The sequence below is a fragment of the Scleropages formosus genome, chromosome 18, assembly GCF_900964775.1.
Source record: "Scleropages formosus chromosome 18, fSclFor1.1, whole genome shotgun sequence".
NCBI lineage: Eukaryota > Metazoa > Chordata > Actinopteri > Osteoglossiformes > Osteoglossidae > Scleropages > Scleropages formosus.
The window spans coordinates 24,968,131-24,987,608 of record NC_041823.1 but is presented as its reverse complement, the minus strand read 5'-3'; the positions used below and the strand labels follow the sequence as shown (position 1 = coordinate 24,987,608).

Sequence of the window (19,478 nt, the reverse complement as noted above, 5' to 3'; positions counted from 1 at the left end):
GAAATGAAAGATGACAGCTGGAATTATAGTTTTGCATATTTGGCTCAGAAGCATGAATTTTGCACCTTTACATTGTGATATTGAGCTATGAAGAGCAAACGCTTTGCTACTAGGCTGCAAATAAGGCACAGCCCAAGTTTCACACAGTATTTTTCAATATTCCTAATTACTGTAGCAACAAGAGCTAAATTACCATAACCGGTCAGAAACATTTTCAGAAATTGAGTATAAAAGAATTCCTCCCCAGCTGTCTCACTGTTTCTTGTAACAGTAAGAGATTTATAGAAACAAACCTATAACTATTACACAGCATGTAAACATTATACATAAATTATATTCTATGTATGTATTAACACTATACTACAGTAAAAACATGTTCTGCAATGAATATTGTCATGAGATTTTATCTCAGGATGTGACCAAAATTACAACTTGTTGTCCTTCTGTTACACAAGAAAAAAAGTGCATCATTTGAAATATTGTTAGAAACAAGTTTCAAAATTTTTCATTCAGATTAGTGCAAATATCTTTTAAAATGTTGCGTATGATGTACTGAATGCTTTGTGTTTTATTTATTGGGAAGGTATGAGGAGTGACCAGGGTGTTCAAGCAGTGCCTTTGGGAAACAAGGAAACTTTTGCTTCATGATCGTTTTTTTTTTTTTTTTGGTACAAAATAAAGTTTTCCTTTAAATGAACCTGTATTTTGAATTCAGAATGTATTTTTCCCCAAGTATGTCCATCCCATATTCTCTTACTCATGGCTTGATTTTTAGAAAAGCAAACTTAATATTTGTAGGGTAAATTACAACTTAATTTCTACCACTCTTCTCTTGTTGGAAATAGGTTAGTATACATTCATTCAATCAATCAATAACCACTTGTCAAATGCAGGGCAATGCCAGTCTAGAGCCTGTACCAAAAACAGGGTGTCAAGCAGGGTACATCCTGCACAGGATGCCAGTCCATTACAGGGGACATGCCTGCTCCCCCTCCCCCGAGTCCTGATTAAAAAAAAAAACTTTTAAAATGGTAACAGAACATACTCATCTGATTTACAAGTACAAATGGCAAGAAATGACAGATGACAAACTGCTTGTACTGAAGTGAATTAAAATTATGCCTAAATTTGCAGTATTGACATGAGGTACAGAACAGAACTACTGGACCTTTGTTTGTATGCACTAAAACAATCCAGCCACTACTGTATCAATTTCATTTTGTGTGAAAGATAATAGGCTGTAACAACTTTTCTTCCCCAGAGTGAAGCAACTGGCCTTTTGTGCAAAATCAAATGATAAATATGATCAGTCAGTCTGGGTAGTGTGTATGGGGTTGGCCCCCATTTCATAAATGTGGATCTATCCAGCATACTTAATCCACTACATTCCATAAATACAAACAAAAAGCACTAAAACTTTCCCTTAAATATGAAGAGCTGTGAAAAAAATTTGTAATGTGTTAGAAAAATGTACTTCAATGAATTCCATTATGATTTTAAACTTCATACTGATCACACATTCTCTACTATAAATAACTTGAGCACAACAACTGCTTGCTTCAAATGTGTATTGAACTTATAAATCCCACTTGAAAAAAAGGACAAAATACAGTATGTTGAGACATTAACACTTCAGCTATTTATATTACTATAAACACAAAATCCCTTGCATTTCCAGTGTTGCCATTCTTTAAAGTCATATTCCAAGGTGAGGAAAGAAGTTTTGGTCTGGACAGAGGTAGTCTTATTCAGGTGCTCCATCTCCTTGTGCAGGTTCATAATGCAAAAGCTAAAAAAAGAAGCAGAGAAAGGCAGATGACAGAGTTCATTCAAAAGTCATGTAAGAGTGCAAACCAATTTTATACACTTCTGGTGTTGCTGGACTGCAGGATTTCCAAATTTTTAGCCCTATAAAATACTGACTACCTTTGTACGGAACAAATGGATTAATAACTTTATGTATCATGACTAAAACACTTTGATATAATAAACTCAGGAACAGAGCTGAGAAAACCATGGTGTGCACACGTTTTGCAATAAAAGCAGGGATACCTTGTTCCTAAGCTCTTTGTTCTCTTCCATCAGCCGGTCGCACTTCTGCCGCAGCTCAGCCACCTCTTGGCGCAGCAGCTCTGTGTCTGTCGCTTCTGGGCCAGCTGCACCTAGGTGATGCCTGAGGAATCTGAAGTGACTGTTAAAGGGCTTACATACTTCAGGAAAGCAAAGCTCAGAAACTCAAGTCTTCCAAAGCTGCAGGGTGTGTTGGTTTTCAGTTCAGTTTCGCTGTTTATTGCTTCACTGAAGCACCCCGAGTTGTACGTCGCTTTGTATAAGATCACGTACAAATGAATTAATGTAAATATTGTCTCATCACCTCATCTTTCATGCATAAGTTAGCAACTAATATTTTCTGTAAGCAGAAAGTTTCAGAGACTGAATCTGCCAATCTCTGCACTAAAGTAACTGGATGTTTGCACTGGATAAAATATACAATGACAGTACTGTTCAGTGGTTCAACTAAACCGACACACGGTTGGCAAGTTTCATACTGGAATCCAGAACACTTACTCCAACTAGGATTAAATAGCTATAACAAAATTACACACCTCTGTGGATTAAGGAACAAAAATTATAATTTTTTTTGGCAAAAGATACTCCAAAGGATTGTTGGGCTTATCCGTCTCTTCGTAAAGCGCGACCAAAACTGTACGAGAGATTGAAATGCAGTTATTGTATGAACTCAGTAGGTAACTACTAGGCTACAAGCAACAAGTGTCAGAGGTGATGGTGGCGGTCTGCCACAAGCCTAACCGTTGGTGAGGCTGTCAAGAACCCCGGCCTTCTCCAGGTATCTTCGAAACTGTTCACGCTTGGACTCTGAAGCCTTAAAATAGAAACGGGAGAACATCAACCAGTTCTTAATTCATTATTGTATTAACAAATGCACAATACCAGTCACCTGAAAACAAAAAAGCCGAGTGCATCATAGAGCAGACCAGTTGAGTTTGCCAGTAGAGTGCAGAGCATGGGATGATCCTGTGTGGCTAAATGTTTCTTCCCACATTCTGTCACCTTTAAGAGTAACTGTAGGCAGACACTCATGTGAAGTTCCCTTACCATTGTTTTAATAAGTAGCTGAAACACAAACAGCATGTTTGGACAGTGTCTTCAAATTTACACTTTATGCACTGATTCATACACGCTGTACAAAACAGAACATTGTCCAGTCAGAAGAATTGGGAAAAGGTTGCATAAACTGTCATTAACTCTTTCCATTACAACCAATGCAAAATACAGAAACATCCAGTTTGTTGGCAACATCTGAAATTTCCCACTGAAGCTACTAACTGTACAATGCTACCACAGCAGACTCATACTGCAAGACAGCATAAACTTCTGAGTCCATCTTGCCATTGTGATTCTGGGGGGGGGGGAATGGATCGATGTACAGGAGCTTCATTCTTCATTGTAAAGCCAGCAGTGCCATTTTATAATCCCACTGAATAATGAGCTAAGCAAAACTAAATATGCAAAAGAAGGACTGACAAAATCAGCACCGAAAAGTAAAGCACAGACAAATATAAAGTTGGAGTCTCACACCAATTTCATTCATATTTGGTGCACAACTCAGTCAAACTGGTCGAACAATGTCTGATTCCGCATTGACTGTTAGGCCCAAAAGACCAACTGAATGAGGACATGTCTTTTCCAGACCCTGGCTTGCAGCCACTTGCCACCACAACCATCATATTTTTGAGGTGTTGGGAGGAAGAACTCCTAGTGTATTTTGCAAAAACTTTCAGATTTGAAAGAGGCAGCAAATTTTCATAATTATGCCTCTAAAATGTACTTGTACTCACAAACAAAATGGATATAATACTTAATATAGCCCAATAGGTAAAACACGATTCATACCTTGCATTGAAATTTATTGAAGTGTAATTTATTTCTAGAAGTATTACAGACATTCTTGGGAATTTGGGCAAAATGTCCTACATAAAATTTTGATTTATAACCAAAAAACCTAAAATGGAAATTTAAAAAAAAAAAAAAAAAAAAGTCCTGTCCCAGATCTCAGCAATGCCCGATTACATATTTGTTCTGTTTTTTACAAGGCGTATATTAGATTACATATTTAAGGTTGATTCCTTTAACGACACAATGCTGAGAATTACAGTAATAATGTATAAAGTCTGCCAATGTTCAAAATCTTCTAGTGAATTTTCTCACTTGCCCAACCCAAGGAAGTATCTTGGTGTCTGTTTATTTGTGCAGTATGAATGATTAATGGCCATTCATAGTTTGATTTAGGTGCTCAAGCTGTGTTGGGGGTGATTTTTTCCCCAAATGGTGGGCCTCCACACATGCTGGGAATCAAACTTCCCGTGTCCACCCTGACATCTTGGCTAAGAGAGTATCAGAATAAAGATGGGTCTCTTATGCAGCGTAACGAGAACAGCATGTGCACCTTTTCAGCCCAGTACTTTTTTGTTCATCCATCCTATCTCCTTAGGTCCTGGCAGCAATAGAGAGAGCAGAGAAGCCCAGCCGCCCCTGTCCCCCACAACTTCCTCCAGCTCAACTCAGGGGATCCCCAGCCGCTCCTAGGCCAACTGGGAGATATAATCTCTCCAGCGGGTCTGGGGCCGACCTTGGGGTCTCGTCCCAGTTGGCCGTGCCTGGTATACCTTCAAAGGGAGGCGCCCAGGGGGCATCCTTACCAGATGCCCAAACTATCTCAACTGGCTCCTCTCAATCCCGAGGAGTAGCGGCTCTACTTGCAACCCTTGCGGCAGAAACGGGCTCTTTTGTTCATGCTAGAGAATAAATCACAAACCCAACAATGAGTTCTGGAGAACCTGCTTACAAATGGTCTTCTAAAACTGCAGTGTGGTGAGAACACAACAGTTTGAAATGACCCATGTATCATGGCTCAACACTTACCACCAACTGTTTTTTAAGCTTGATTCCTTTGCCCAATGTATATTACAGTGTTAATAAACTTTAGAGATTTACCCACTTATACAGCTGGGGATTCTCATTGTATCAAGTCAGGCTAAGTACAGTACTGTGATCAAGAGAATCCAGGACCTTCGGGTTACAAAGCAATGGCCCCAACTTCTATACTACCTGCCCCCCAAACTGGGCTCCGTGTATTTCTAAGAGACGGAAGGGCAGACAGGCTAGTGGCAAACACACACCACAGGTTTGTGGTAAAACGCTGTGGTTAAGAACACTGTACTGGACCATATCACACTCTAACACTCATGTACCCTAGAGTCTAGTACCCTTTTTTACTTAAAGGGACAAAGTGTGCTGTATACCTTCTAAAAATTCCATTTTGCTCTAACTGAATATTTACAAATGTGTTGTAAGCATGAAAAGGGTGAGCACACTGTTGTTATAGTCCATGTTAAGACTTTTCTGTGGGGTATCCGTCTCCACGGAAAACTTTTACATCATCATGATGGGCACCCCACCAGGCAGAGAGAGAGACAAGCACACTGCTGACTAAACTTGGATTACAGTACTTACCGACCGTTACAATAACTGTTGAAGCATTAGAAAACGAGCTTTCTAGGTAACTCAAAACTAGTTAATTATTATAGTTATTAAAAATTATTACTTAGCAGCGCGAGCTGTGCTGTGGTTGGAGTCGGTTTGCTAGCTGGCGAAGCTAACGAGTGCTCGAAAACAAGTGAAACTTCCTCTGTTCTACGCAAAGGGAACGGCTGCGGGTCCAGAGTGTCTGCTCGGGGTAGCAGTGTGAAAATACACGTGTACTCACTCTGTAATGTGCCATTTTAGTGAACAAATCGGCCGCCTTCACAAGTTTTCTTTCTCTATCCGTTTCTCCGCAACAGCCGACCTTCGTGAGTCGCCGCTCTGCGCATGCGCATCCCAGGGGCAAGCACGCTCGTGCAGCTTATGTGTAACCATTGGAAACCGCTGCTAAGTGAGACTTTTATTGCTTACAACCTTAGAATGTAATCAAAGAACATAAGCTTTTATGAAATACGTAGTCGTTTAGGCAAACTGCATACTTCATATGTAATGACACATTAACAAAATCTGAAACGCACAAGGTTAGTTGTTCTAACACTGTTAAACGAAACGTGCGTATTAAATTGGATTTTAATGACTTAAAAACAGCACTGAACCCGCCTGTACACGTTTTAGTATCGCTGCAGATGGGGGGGGGGGGAAAAAAAAAAAAAAAAAAAAAAAAAAAAAACTGTTGTGCCATCTTGTGGATTTTTATTGTATTGCAGATCTCAATGAGGTATATGTCAAACTAATCCTGCAGGATTAGTTTGCAATGACATCTGGTGCGGTTTACAAAATATCTTTGTAACCAAATGATGGCTTTACATTTAAACAATTAGGCCCTTACACAAGCACTCCACATCTGTAAATGACTGAAATGAGGATTTTTTTCAACAATTTAATTTTCATTAACATTTACTTTTGGAGGACCACAAAACACAATCAAAGCCATTTAATCATTAAATTAATGGCCTAGACTGGAAATCTGTGCTCTTATGGTAAGCAACATAAGCATATATTTGTGACAAGCACAGAAAATTTATTTTAATGAGCCTTAAAGTCAAAACATCAGTTGCTCAAATGTAAACATAATTGTGTATTAAGATAATTAATGTAGTGTCAAAATTGTTGATGTTTCACACGGGTGCTGAGGAAAAATATCATTACTAGGTGGTGTAGTGCTTAGAGTTGTTGCCTTGCGATCGGAATGTCCCCAGTTCAAATCTCCTCCTGTTTCAGCACTTTTGAGCAAGGTACTTATCATAAATTGTTCCAGAAAAAATACCCAGCTGTATAAATATGTAAAAAACTACTTTAATATTGGAAGATGCCTTGAACAAGAGCATCAACTAAAAGGTTAGTAATAATAATAATAATAATTACAACATTGGCTCAGAAGAAAAAAAAAATCTTTATACAGATAGATACCAGTTTTACTACACATTAAAACAAAATCCCTACATGTGGGTCTCACCTGACCAAAATTTTGAGTCTTCAGACCTCAATGCTGTGCAGCTCTCCATAAAACAGACCTGTTATAATGGTCTGCATCTGTCACACCTGTGAGAACTGGAGGAACACTGTTGGAACATGAGCACCCATAACCACCCAATACATACTAGAATCCTGACCTCTGACCACCAGGCTCAAACCCCCCCATTTAAGGATCACCAGCTGCTCTCATGCAGTCTGCAAAGATTGTCCTCCCAAGTCTCCGACAGTCTGTGTTGAAACCTCAGTTAAATTGGGGTCCATCCCAAGTATAGCTGCTGTATTTCTTTAATACATTCCACATCAACCTACATTAGGTCACACAACCCCTCTTTTCCAAACAATTATTGTACAAAAACTCACTTTTTTCATTACGACTTAAATCTGTTTACATTTCTATTTATTACTTTTAGTTTAGTAGTTAGTTATTGTGAACTGTGCTGTAGTAGTAATAGCTTATGTTGTACACGTTGTCCTCTGTGTCACCCCGTGGTCCAGGAGAAATGCTATTTCACTCTGATTTTATGTTCCAAACATATTGTGGAAGTTACAATAAAGTTGACTTTGGATTCCTGTCGACATGTCACAAATGTACATGTATGTAATAATTTTTTTTTTTTAAATATTTCTATAAAATATATCTTATTTGTGCATAAAGCAGTTTGGCTGTTCTGGACATGTCTCTAGATTAGTGTTAAAAAAAAAGGGGGGGTTTGTAACAATTCTGCTTAAATGTATTCGTTTGTAGGCTACCAATGTCGTGGTTTTCCAGCATTTCAGTTGCCTAAAAAATAAACCTACAGCAGACTGTGGAGCTTCGTCGAGCTCAGGTGAAAGGTCATCAAAGAAGGCCGCACGCCAGGCACACAGTCAGGTGACTACAGAACATATGACACGGAGTGACCCACCCTGGTGCCTCGCTATTTCTCCGACTGACAGTCCTCTCGACGAATCGTCGTAGACGCTTTTAGCACGCAAACCAATCGTAGAGTGGAAGGCGGGTTCAAACGCAGGGCTTCGCCGAGCGAGAAACATTGGAGCTGAAAAGATTTAAAGGAGAACACAGAAACAAATAGACATTCTCTTTTAGCTTGTTGTTTCCGACAGGAAGCTTGTAAAATATTATTTCTTCGCTGCGGGTTTATGCGGAGGCGGCGGGGGAAGGAATCGGCGATTCCGAAGAGGGGAAAGGGGGGGTTTGGGGAAGCTTTTGCGTCGTCAGGTCAAAATGTCGATTCAGTACGAAGAACCGCTGGCGGACAGCTACGGGGTGGTGGACTCCTTTCCCAAAGACTTCGGCTACGGGGTGGAGGAGGCCGATATCGACGACAATCCGGCGCCTTCCGACAGCAAACCCAGGATACTATTAATGGGGCTGCGGCGGAGCGGCAAGTCCTCCATACAGAAGGTAGAACGCTCGCGACTCCCCTGCCGCGAGGAGCTGCTGACAACACGCGGACATGATAATATACGTCTCCTTTCTGGACGCCTCGAATTGAACTGCAACTCCTCTCTCTGTCCGACTGCCCACAACTTCTAGGGTTCTTCTTTGCTACTAGTAGTACGTTTGCTACGCCCCTGCTAACTCCGTTAGCCAGTTGCTAGTTATCTCATAGTCCGTTTTCAGCGTTTGTCTGTGGATTTCCAAACTGTATGTCGCAACCTCGAAGTCACAGGACAGCGGTTCTTATTCAGTCAGTGCGACTGTCGTGTGAATAACTGAGCAGCTGAAAAACTGTGATCGTTAGCGCAAGGAGTTCGCCAGTGGCTTGCGCCGGCGCCGGCCACGTGACGGCGCGAGGGCGAGTCCACCTTCTTTCCCTTAATCTGTTATTATTGCTGCCCCCGCTGCGGTTTGCCTGGAGTGACCCCGGTTACCGGTACGGACAGGAGGCTCCTCCACCCACACGCCAGATCATTACACTAGTCGAATAGCGCCGCCCTGGTCCTGCCGTTCGCTTACGGCGGTGTGGGCACCGCGCCGCACCTCCCCCCAGGGTAGCGCGCGCGTCCCCGCTCAGCTGCGAGTAGCGCCGCGCGCATGGAATAAGCGCGAAATAAGCCGTTGAACTCGGCGCGAGGACAAGAATAGCCGCTCTGTCGTGGCGGCATTATTTTATATATTTAAGAAATCTGTTAAGTCTGGTTGCAGACGTTCGTGTAGCAGGCAGCTCTGCCACTGGCACGTAAAGTCTCAATAAATAATTGATAACAGAATTGCGTATTTTATTATTATACGATGGCAGACATTTTTAGCGTTCAGGCAGAGTGTTGTCACGGGTGACATGGCCCGATTGTAAAGAGAACTAAGTGGTTTGTGCAGTTGGCGAATGACCGTGTTAAACTTTTACAGTGACTTACTAAAGACATTTTTTTTCATGTATCAATGTAGGATATGGACCTTGTGTTTCAAGAGTACTTGTACCACAGCTGCTGGTGTGGGGTTGGAATCTTTCATTACCGCAGAAAACAAGGCTGCACTGCATCATCATGTGCAGCCCTGGATACATTTTTAATTTTAACAAGTAATTGTACAGAAAAAAATCCCATCTCTTTTCCTTCAAGCCCTTTTTTGATTTAATCATGGTGGGTTTTCTTAGGGAATGTGTATGAATGGGTAAATGGACAAGCACTGCATCCAGGACTGTTTTTCAAAAATGTCCCTCAATTCTGTTAACTGCCTCTTCACAAGTGACAACCCACATATATTACAGTTCCAGGTCCTGTGACAGTTGTCATACTCTGCAGTGACCTCACTGTTGACAACATGGGTGGTAACAGAAGCTGGAGGCAGCTGTGGTAATGGTGGCTCAGTACTGACTTATGACCCCTTTGTTCTGCTTTAGGTGGTTTTCCACAAGATGTCTCCCAACGAGACACTCTTTCTAGAGAGCACCAACAAGATCTACAAAGATGACATCTCCAACAGTTCCTTCGTTAACTTCCAGATCTGGGATTTTCCTGGTCAAGTAGACTTCTTTGATCCCACCTTTGACTACGAGATGATATTCAGGGGCACTGGGGCCTTGATATTCGTCATTGATGCACAGGTAAAAAAGTTCCTGTAAATATTTTCATACAGGTTAAGAAAAATGTTTGAAAGTTGACAGTCTTAAAAAAAGAAAAAAAAAGTACTTTTTTTTTTTTTTTCTACCACATTTTAGTTAGCTTATCATGATTTGTGTTACTCACTCCTCATGTGATGGTGGTGTATACAATGGAAATAGTGCTACAGTGGCATTTGAAAATACAGTGCAGCAATGTTTTTACCTTTTATGTGGCCATTTTACTTCCACAATAGATGGATAGTGTTACTTCAGCCAGTGGCATGTTTTTAAAAGAAAAAAATTCAATCCCAGCACATTGCACTTGCTGTATAGCTTTTATGCTGTTGTGCAAACTGGTGTAACGACAACTAAATTGAAAGACTTTTTAATTAAAAGCTGGTTCCAACTTTCAGTGGTTAGGTCCCCCTATTCACATGTTTTCAGTGCTGTTGTTGAGTTCTCAAACATAGCATTCACCTCATGGCTGCTTTAATGATGTCTCAAGTTCCAATAATTGTAATTCAACCCTGTTCACCACAGGATTTTGCCTAAATGGGGTGATTTTACAGAACAAATTATGTGTAGGGGGCTATGTTTTTTTTAGGTGGTACTTACAGCAATTTTTGTTCCAGTAGTTTTTTAAAACCTGTGGAAAAACTAATACATTAATTTGCATATGAACTGCAAATATAAGTGATGCCTTGCTGAAATATGTAGGAGTTTATCACTTGAAAATCAAAAGCTAATTAAAGCATACCTCCCTGTCTTGTCTTCATGAACCTGACATGGGTTGTCTTCTGGATACATGTTCACTGATTTCCAAACATGTTTTTCACATGGTTTCAACTGGCACCTGTAGTTTGGAGTGTCTTTTATTTATTAGAGAGCAAATGTGCCTCGAGATTTTGGATGACTTCCTCAGAGGACTATTTATGATGTCCTTTCTTTAATCATGTGCTGCTGTTGGCACCAGGTCCCTCTTGACAAATTTGTATTCCTTTCTCTCTTAAGTCTTATATCCCAGGCCTAGCAGCATATATATTTTTAAGTTAAATGCAAGGACTTCATTTAAAAATGATGGAAGTAATCTGATGAATCATGACTTTGCTTATCACATGCATCTGTGGGAGTCAGGCCTGTTTTGGGCCTGCTGTTTCAGGTTTGATTTAGGAGTTGTAGATACATCTTTTTTTCTGAGACAAAACTAATTTCATTCATGTTCCTGTTACAACATAGCCCTCTATAATATTTTCCATCAAGTATTGGTTCACTTCTATTAAACTTTGCTGTAAAACTCACATCTAAAGAATTTCACTGGAAAAGAAATCATGAACAGAAGTTTTTCTCACTGCTGTATTCTTTCATTATTGGAATATGCTGACAGTTGCTCATTGAAATATGCCCATTGTCTGTTTTTGGCTTTTGTTATAAATGCTAAAGGGTGTGGTTAGCTGTGGATACTTTACATTTTACAGAGATGGGAGAGGTGTTCTGAGACTGGCTTTTTTTGTAACACCCTTAAGTCCTGAGGCCCTTAGATCTGACCCATGTGTATTTTCATTTCTGGACATGTGTAGGATGACTACATGGAGGCACTGGGCAGATTGCACCTCACTGTGTCCAGGGCGTACCGAGTCAACCCTGAGATAAACTTCGAGGTCTTCATTCACAAAGTAGATGGCTTGTCTGATGACCACAAAATTGAGACGCAACGTGACATTCATCAGCGAGCTAACGATGACCTGGCTGATGCCAGTCTGGAGAAGCTGCACCTCAGGTTGGTCATGGTGGGGACTTTCTCTGGTTCTGTACTTCAGCAGTGCCCCATGACCGAAGTCTGCAAAATGTTGGTTGAAATCTGATATGCTGTGCTTCTGTGTATAAATGTTGTCCTGCATACAGCTTAACTTCTATAAACATGGTTGGTCTGTGTTGGGACTTTTGGTTGTTGGTTCCTTTACAGTTTAAGGACTGTGTGTGTGTGTGTGTGTGTGTGTGTGTGTGTGTGTGTGTGTGTGTGTGTGTGTGTCTCGATGATGAGTTCTGAAGAATAATGCAGATGGTTTATCAACAATGTAGAATTTAAGCATTAGCACGCTGCCCTTAATGTTCTCAGCATTTTCAAGGTTATACTGGGGGAAAAGCATGTTTTTAAAGATTACTCTCAAGTAATGTTATTTTAGTGTCACAAAAAACCCTTGTTTTGTTTTTGGTTAGAACTCATCAGAATGAACATTTCGCACATTGTAGTTCAAGGTAATTGCTGCCTAGGAACCAAAAGTGCCAATAAGGTCTCAGTTAAGAAAGCAGTGTGATCACCAAAACTTTTAGTTTTGTGCAATAAAGAGATGCTGCAAGTTGTTAACCTTAGACATCCAGAGCTGTAGCGGAAACAGATTACAGGCTTGTAGTAAATGGTTGGCATACTCTTATGCCAACTGTCAAATTCTTCAGAGGCTTGCTGATGAAGATGATACAACATAGTACTTACTGCCTTTGAATTGTTCAAATAATTTAAAGTGTTGGTGCACGTTAGGCATGAAAATTGTTCTTGAAGTCTGACATCATAGGAGCCTAGTTGCCTATTACAGTGGTGCATCCTCTGACCTGGTCAAGAATCCTGTTCTCCCAGGGCAGGAATCCCATAGGCGGACTTCCAGTCCCAGTTGTGTTTTTAAGAGGAGTCAGAGCATTCACTTGTCACTGTACCAAAGTTGTTCTTTGTAGTCATTGTTGGTTATTGTCCCCCCCTCCTTTTAAAGGCAACTAATTAGCTAGCCCTTCTAGCCTTTAACTAATTTACAAGTTGCTTAATTTTTTTTTTTTTTTTTTTAAATCTGAAGAAATCACTGGGAACATAACCAGATAAAATGGAAAATGCCTTGGTGCAAAGTGGTACTTGGCTGAAATTCCGGATTGACATCTCAGTGTTGCATTTGGCTTCGGTGAAATTGGTCAAAATTCTTTGGAATTAAAAAGGTAGTTCATAGGTACTAGGTACACTGGCCTTTTTTGTTTGAACAAATCTCATTTTACAAGAAGCAACTTTGGCCATGCTATTTTTAAAAAAAAATCCAGGCCTTATTGTAACGTGGTTTGCTGCCCATTAAATTTAGGGCTCATTTGCTTTGTACTGTTTGTTCACTGAGTTCTTTTGGGCAGAGGTGGTCTTAGCTACACTTTGACTGTCATGAGAGTCCTGCAAATGATGTTCTGTGTTTTTGTGTGCAAGTGAAATTGTCAGTTCCTCTTTTTATGGTGCTCTATACTTGTCTAAACTTGCATTTCCATTCTCTTGTTTCAGTTTTTACTTGACAAGCATCTATGACCACTCAATATTTGAAGCATTCAGCAAAGTCGTGCAGAAACTCATCCCCCAGCTCCCGACCCTGGAGAACCTTTTGAACATCTTCATATCTGTACGTAACCAGTAATTCTTGGGCTACTGCTGGCCTTTGTGACATGGCATGTATTCTGATAAGGCTACTACATAAAGGGAAGTTTTTAAAAAAAAAAAGACTGCAGAGGCACAGGTGCCTGCAGTTTTGTTGTCACGAGACTCTGAGGGTATATTTGGGTGAGTGTAGGTGTTGCCACTATCGATGATGTGCACTGAGTGTTCGCCCATTCTGCTGTGTGCTTTCATGGTGCACTTGTAATATGAGCTGTTTAATGTGTCATTTAAGTGCAAACAAGATTTTACATTCAGTTTCAACATGAAATTATCAGCTGCAGATACAGTGATAGAACTTTTTTTTGTACTCTGTGGTGGTAGAAATGTCACTGGGGATCCTAACCTGTATTTCTAAACTGTGAATAAAAGACTGACTCCTTGGCTTTTTTTGTTCTAATAGTCACTTTTGCAGTATTTCTTATTAATCTGGGTGGTGTATTTTGCTCTAGGAAACAATACAGGTTGTGTTCTAGTGGCTGTGAAAAATAGTTTTGTCAGACAATACTATTTTTGTATTGACTTGGTTTTTTTTTTTTTTTCCTCCTCCCCCCCACCTCTAGTGGCTTTAGTGGTAATCCTGCTGAAAATTGCTCACAGTGCATTTTTATAAGTAACTAGCTGTCCCAAAGGTGAAACACCAAAACAAGTGGCTATTTGCTCCACCACAGTCTCCCTTTGTCTTCTCTTTGATGTTTTGGATATAGAATTCGGGGATAGAAAAGGCCTTCCTCTTTGATGTGGTCAGCAAAATCTACATTGCCACAGACAGCTCGCCAGTGGACATGCAGTCATATGAGCTGTGCTGCGACATGATTGATGTGGTTATTGATGTCTCCTGTATTTATGGGTGAGTATTTACCTGGGTTTTCTGTTAGTGCCTGTCAGGGTACTTATGCCAGCAGTCTGAGTACTGACCACCAACAGAAGACTTGGACAACGTCCTGGTGTTGTTTACCATTTCACGGAAGACCAACCAATGTTTGATAGCATACTACTGAATTCTGCATGTCGTTTTTGATCCTCAAATTCCACTGCTGAGTGCTCTGTTTTATGGCAGCTGCATTGTAATGTAACATAAATGTTTGTGTTAAAAAAATTACTAGGAAGGTGATTAGGAATCATTGATATCAAATAGATTTATGCAACTATCTGTATGATGTACATTGTTTCTTTCACCATATGAACCAAACTGTACTTAAGAATCACACATCTGCCTCTTTCTGCTAAAGTAATGTCCACATTGTATTTTCTATGAGATGTATGTCACTTTGGAGAAAAGTGTCTGCTAAATGAATAAATGTAATTACGAGTAGCTGTGAAAGTTTGTTATTCAACAGTTATGATCTCAGTTATACTGCATGAACATTTACACATTACATGAACTTAAGAGATAAATGGGAGAGGTGAGTACAGAAGAGATGAGTTTTAAGACCCTTCTTAAATGTAGAGAGAGATTCAGCAGTTTTGAGTCAGATCTGGAGATCCTTCCATGATATCGAAGCCAAAACCGAAAACTCTTACGCTTCTGATTTTGGACCTTTTGTGCGTGGGTCTTGTTGGGGTGTAGTGGATGATCAGGTCTTATAGACATCTGGGAAACGGTTCCATTTGTTGTTTTGTAGCCCACGATCAGAGTCTTGAATTTGATCTGGGCCGCTGTAGGAAACCAGTGCAGAGAGATGAGGAAGGGAAGTGATGGGAATGCTTTGGCAGGTGAAGCGCAACTTGTGCAGCACCATTCTGTATCAGCTGTAGAGGTTTGATGCCAGTAGCTGGAAGGCCAGACAGCAGAGAGTTGCAGTATCCAGATATGATGTCACCATGGCCTGGACAAATAGTTGCACACAGCCTGTTAGATAGGGACGGATCCTATGGATGTTATGCAGGATGTGTCTGCAGGTCTGAGTTGTGGCTTCGATGTGTTGAGAAAAAGACAAACTTGAGTGAATAATCACTCCTAGGCTCTTAGCTGAGGAGGCAGGGAAAATCAGTGCGTCGTCCAGTTTGATAGAGTTCTTGACAGGAAGACAGGCCAGCTGGGGGGTGAAGGAACTCTGTTTTGGAGAGGTTGAGTTGTAAGTGGTGATCAGACATCCAGGCAGAGATGTCCGATAGGCAGGCAGCAACACACAAGGAAATTTCTGATGCTCCAGGTGAAAATGAGAGGAACAGCTAGTTATCATAGGTGTAATAGTGGTCGTTGAATCCGTGAGAAGCAAAGACAGGGCTGAGGGGAGAGGTATAGATTGAAAAGAGTAGGGGGCCCAGTACTGAGTCCTGTGGGATGCCAGTTGAGAGAAGCTGGAGAGATGAATGTCTAGGCCACTTGGTAGGATCTGTCTGATGGGTAGGACTCAAAGCATTTCACTGCTGTTCCTTTGATTCCAAGCTGACCAACAGAGGAGAGTACAATCTGGTGGTTGACAGTGTTGAATGCTTCAGGCAGGTCAAGGAGGATGAGGACTGATGAGAGGGAGGCCACTCGATCCATCTTTCAGACTTGTTTCCCAGCGTATCACAGCAGTGGTGGATATGTTCATGGAATGTGGATATGTGATATTTTGCTATGGATCTCTGTCTTTAAAGTGTATTATTGATACTTTATCTCTCCTCACATGGTTAATTACTATATATTGAATGAACAAAAAGTAACTGAAATAGAGAACTGGTTATTGGATTAAAGTCCCATTTTTTCGTACAGCGAATATGTAGTGTTTGGAAATGGATGCTTGTTTTAGGGGTAATAAAAAGCTGTGAGTGTTTTGTTCAGATTGTTGTTTGGCTGCAGGAATATACCTGTTGTGGGTTTTTTTTTTTTTTTTTTTTTCTTTCTGGAATCCACTCCTGTCCCCATGTGGAATTTCAGCCATTGTTGTCTTCATGTGTTGGCACTGTCCTCACGTGTGTTCTGTTGCTGTGTTCTAGCTTGAAAGAGGATGGCAGTGGCAGTGCATATGACAAAGAATCCATGGCCATCATCAAACTCAACAACACCACCGTCCTGTACCTGAAGGAGGTCACCAAGTTCCTTGCACTCGTCTGTATCCTTAGAGAGGAAAGCTTTGAGAGGAAAGGTGTGTGGAGTTGAAGGACTGAGCAATTTGTCTTTGCTCTGGACAGTGATTGGTGACCACCTGTTTGGCTCTAATGAAGCCTTAAACACAAATATTTAATAAAGGGGAAACTAAAGGACTCGTACATTGAATTAATTCAAGCGAGTCTTTTATTTTAACATAATGCTTGACGCTAACCTGCAAAGGGCATTTGCTTTTTGGTTGAATTGGTAATTAAATAAAGGTAATTCTGTACATTGCTGGGATTGACACACATTTGTCTGTTGTAGTGAGAGCTACTTGCAAAAAGTAAAAAAAATTTGGCTTCAGCGCTGCCAAAAAAACTAACCTTTCCTTTTTTTCTTTTCCCTCAGGTTTAATAGACTACAATTTCCATTGTTTCCGCAAAGCCATCCATGAGGTGTTTGAGGTGGGAATCTCTACCCAGCGAATAGGCTCCCTGTTGTCCAATACACCCAACATGAAGGCAGTAACGCACAATGGCACTCCAAGGAGCCCTGTGTAGCGTGTGTGTGTCTGTGTGTATGTATGTGTGTGTGAGTGTGAGTGTGTGAGAGAGAGAAAGAAAGACAGAAATGGACAGGTGGAGGGGGACACAACAGTACATTAATTATATCTTTGGTCCCGAAGCCTTACCCACAAAATGAAGAGTTGAGGACTGCAAAGGCTATACTGGAATGTAGAGATAAAGAAGACCTCTAAAACTGGCACGTGATGCAACGGCACAGGAAACTAAAAGGTAGCCTGTTTGTGGGACTCCAAGGCATCGACACATGACCAGCAAAAGAGAATTTCAGCAATTTGTCAAGTGTGCATCGGAACTTACTTTTAAAAAGGCCTGACTACTGTAAGAGGGAATTCTGGAAGAGTTTGATAGTTGCAGGTTCTTTTTGCTTGAAAGTCCATTTTGAAAATGCGTAAAGATTTATTCCTTACTAAAGATAAAGAACTAAGTGGGATGAGGCTGGTGTCTAACCAATTGTGGACCAAGCTGGGAGAAAGACTTGGTTTCACCGAAACATTAACACTTCAAAGGCATCATGATACCGTTTGGGTCTTGCGAACCTACACCATTCCCACTGCTTCCCCCCCCCCCTTCCCCTATATAATGTGTTTGCTGACTTTTTCATATGTTTTCAGAGTGTACCTACGTATGAGGGAAAGGGTGAGTGTACATGTGAGTGGTGTTTCTGTAAGGGCACTGAAAGTTGAACTTACCTGATTCTTTTTGAACTTTGACCTTTTATTTTCCTAAACCCTAATCACACATGAACATGTGGAGCTGCTTTGGCTGAAGGGAAATGTTTGAGACACTGCAGTGGGTTTTCACGAGTACTTTACTGGAGAACACAAACTGGCACAATCAATGTCATTAAAAAGCCCATTCCAAGCATGTCTGTGGAAAAATGTTGCTTATAGTTGTTTTGTGTTAATGTGGCTCATTGTATTTTAACGTGGGGGGAATTGAGATCAGTCAATCCAAAAAATGTGACCAAACTGCTCACTTGTTCAGTGGAGGTAAGACAGCCGTTATGTAGCTTGTCTGTTTTTGCTTTTTAGGGCATTTGGGGTGTGTGGTGATTTAGTGTCACATATCTCCGCCGGAAGAAACTCTTCACACATTACCACTTAAGTTCTGCCATTTTATCATGCACAACAATAAAATCACCTGTGCATCTGCAAATGAGTTTTTTTTTTTTTTTTTTTTTTTTCCTTTCTCTTTTGCCCCTCGTACTGTAGTAAAATGGTTTTTAGCTATTGAAAATGGATAGCTTTCTTTGTTCTGCTTGCTTTATATGTTGAACATGAAACCTGATCAAAGTACTGCAGCAATGTTTACCTCAAGTTATTTCACCTGGTTGGTCATAGCAGTTGGCTGCAACAACAAAAGACCATTGCAACTGTCTTTCAGGTGGTCCTGGCCTTAAAACATACTCAACTTTTGACATCTTGCACTTGTGATGGTTATCCCCTTAACCTAATATTTTTGAGTCCTTGCATTTGGTCGTAAGCTCTAACAAACATCTGCTGTACTGTAACGTTGGCCGCGCTATTGTAAGGTTGCAAGTTTAACCTCCAGCTATAGTACCCCTGAGCAAAGTACTTACCCTAAATTGCTCCAGTAAAATTACTCAGCTGTGTAAATGGGTACATAATTGTAAGCTTGGAACTGTAATAATTGTAACCTTAACATTCTAAGTCGCTTTGGAGAAAAGTGTCAGCTAAATCGCTAAATGTGAATAATACATTATAAGGGGATTTTGCAGCATATAGCGAAGTTGACTCATGATGGAACTCGGCCCTAAGGTCAGAGGCTCCTGTGTTCACTGGGTTGCTTACAAACCTAGAGCCCTTCAAGGCCCTGCCTGACTAGGAACAACTTTCTCCCAAGTTGTATCTCCTGGACTCAGTCAGCTTCTCCTTTTGGTCTTAATCATTTTCTTTTCTCTGAAATACTGTACTTTTTTTAAATTTTTTTTTTTTTTTTTTATTTTAAAAGTTTACTCATTTACATGGATAGATGTAAATTGATATGTTCAGTAGATGTAGTTACCATTTGTTGCATTGGAATACACCTTGGGTTTACTTTTTTAAAATTGTTTTTTTGGGAGGGTGTATAATTTACTGCTGAGAACAGCATTGATCTGAACAATGTGATTCAGTGTTGAATTTGCACTTCAGTCTGTTTCCCTGGGCATCACCAGCTCCTGCGTGGTGGACTGTGCTGCTACATGTTTAATCAGTGTTATCTTTTTACAGCTTATCTGATGGTGATCCTGTTTATTTTTCCTGATTGTCTCTTCCAGGTTCCTGGAGGCAGCAACAGGTAAAATCTAAAAATGAAAAAAATCTGGCACTTTTTTT

The 19,478-nt window shown here is 40.6% G+C and overlaps 2 protein-coding genes across 2 annotated transcripts; one reads left to right on the top strand and one right to left on the bottom strand.

The window, feature by feature from the left end:
* Positions 1 to 1,344: 1,344 nt before the first annotated feature.
* mycbp (MYC binding protein) lies at positions 1,345 to 5,913 on the bottom strand. Its single transcript, XM_018726933.1, has 5 exons — positions 5,789 to 5,913; positions 2,812 to 2,884; positions 2,656 to 2,704; positions 2,053 to 2,182; positions 1,345 to 1,789 (listed from the first exon to the last, which is right to left on the bottom strand). The coding sequence occupies exons 1-5, from the start codon at positions 5,801 to 5,803 to the stop codon at positions 1,745 to 1,747; spliced, it is 312 nt and encodes a 103-aa protein (XP_018582449.1). The 5' UTR covers positions 5,804 to 5,913; the 3' UTR covers positions 1,345 to 1,744.
* A 2,112-nt stretch (positions 5,914 to 8,025) lies between these two features.
* rragca (Ras-related GTP binding Ca) lies at positions 8,026 to 18,297 on the top strand. Its single transcript, XM_018726881.2, has 7 exons — positions 8,026 to 8,446; positions 9,885 to 10,088; positions 11,663 to 11,862; positions 13,390 to 13,504; positions 14,244 to 14,386; positions 16,465 to 16,613; positions 16,967 to 18,297. The coding sequence occupies exons 1-7, from the start codon at positions 8,267 to 8,269 to the stop codon at positions 17,116 to 17,118; spliced, it is 1,143 nt and encodes a 380-aa protein (XP_018582397.1). The 5' UTR covers positions 8,026 to 8,266; the 3' UTR covers positions 17,119 to 18,297.
* Positions 18,298 to 19,478: the final 1,181 nt, after the last annotated feature.

Bases quoted from the DNA above. Each gene is read 5' to 3' on its own strand.
- mycbp (XM_018726933.1), bottom strand. The intron at 2,705-2,811 runs GTTAGGCTTGTG...TCTCTCGTACAG, and splicing joins TCTTGACAGCCTCACCAACG to TTTTGGTCGCGCTTTACGAA. The intron at 1,790-2,052 runs GTATCCCTGCTT...TTCTTTTTTTAG, and splicing joins ACAAAGAGCTTAGGAACAAG to CTTTTGCATTATGAACCTGC.
- rragca (XM_018726881.2), top strand. From the start codon at position 8,267: ATGTCGATTCAGTACGAAGAACCGCTGGCGGACAGCTACGGGGTGGTG. The intron at 13,505-14,243 runs GTACGTAACCAG...TTTTGGATATAG, and splicing joins TTTTGAACATCTTCATATCT to AATTCGGGGATAGAAAAGGC. The intron at 16,614-16,966 runs GTGTGTGGAGTT...CTTTTCCCTCAG, and splicing joins GGAAAGCTTTGAGAGGAAAG to GTTTAATAGACTACAATTTC.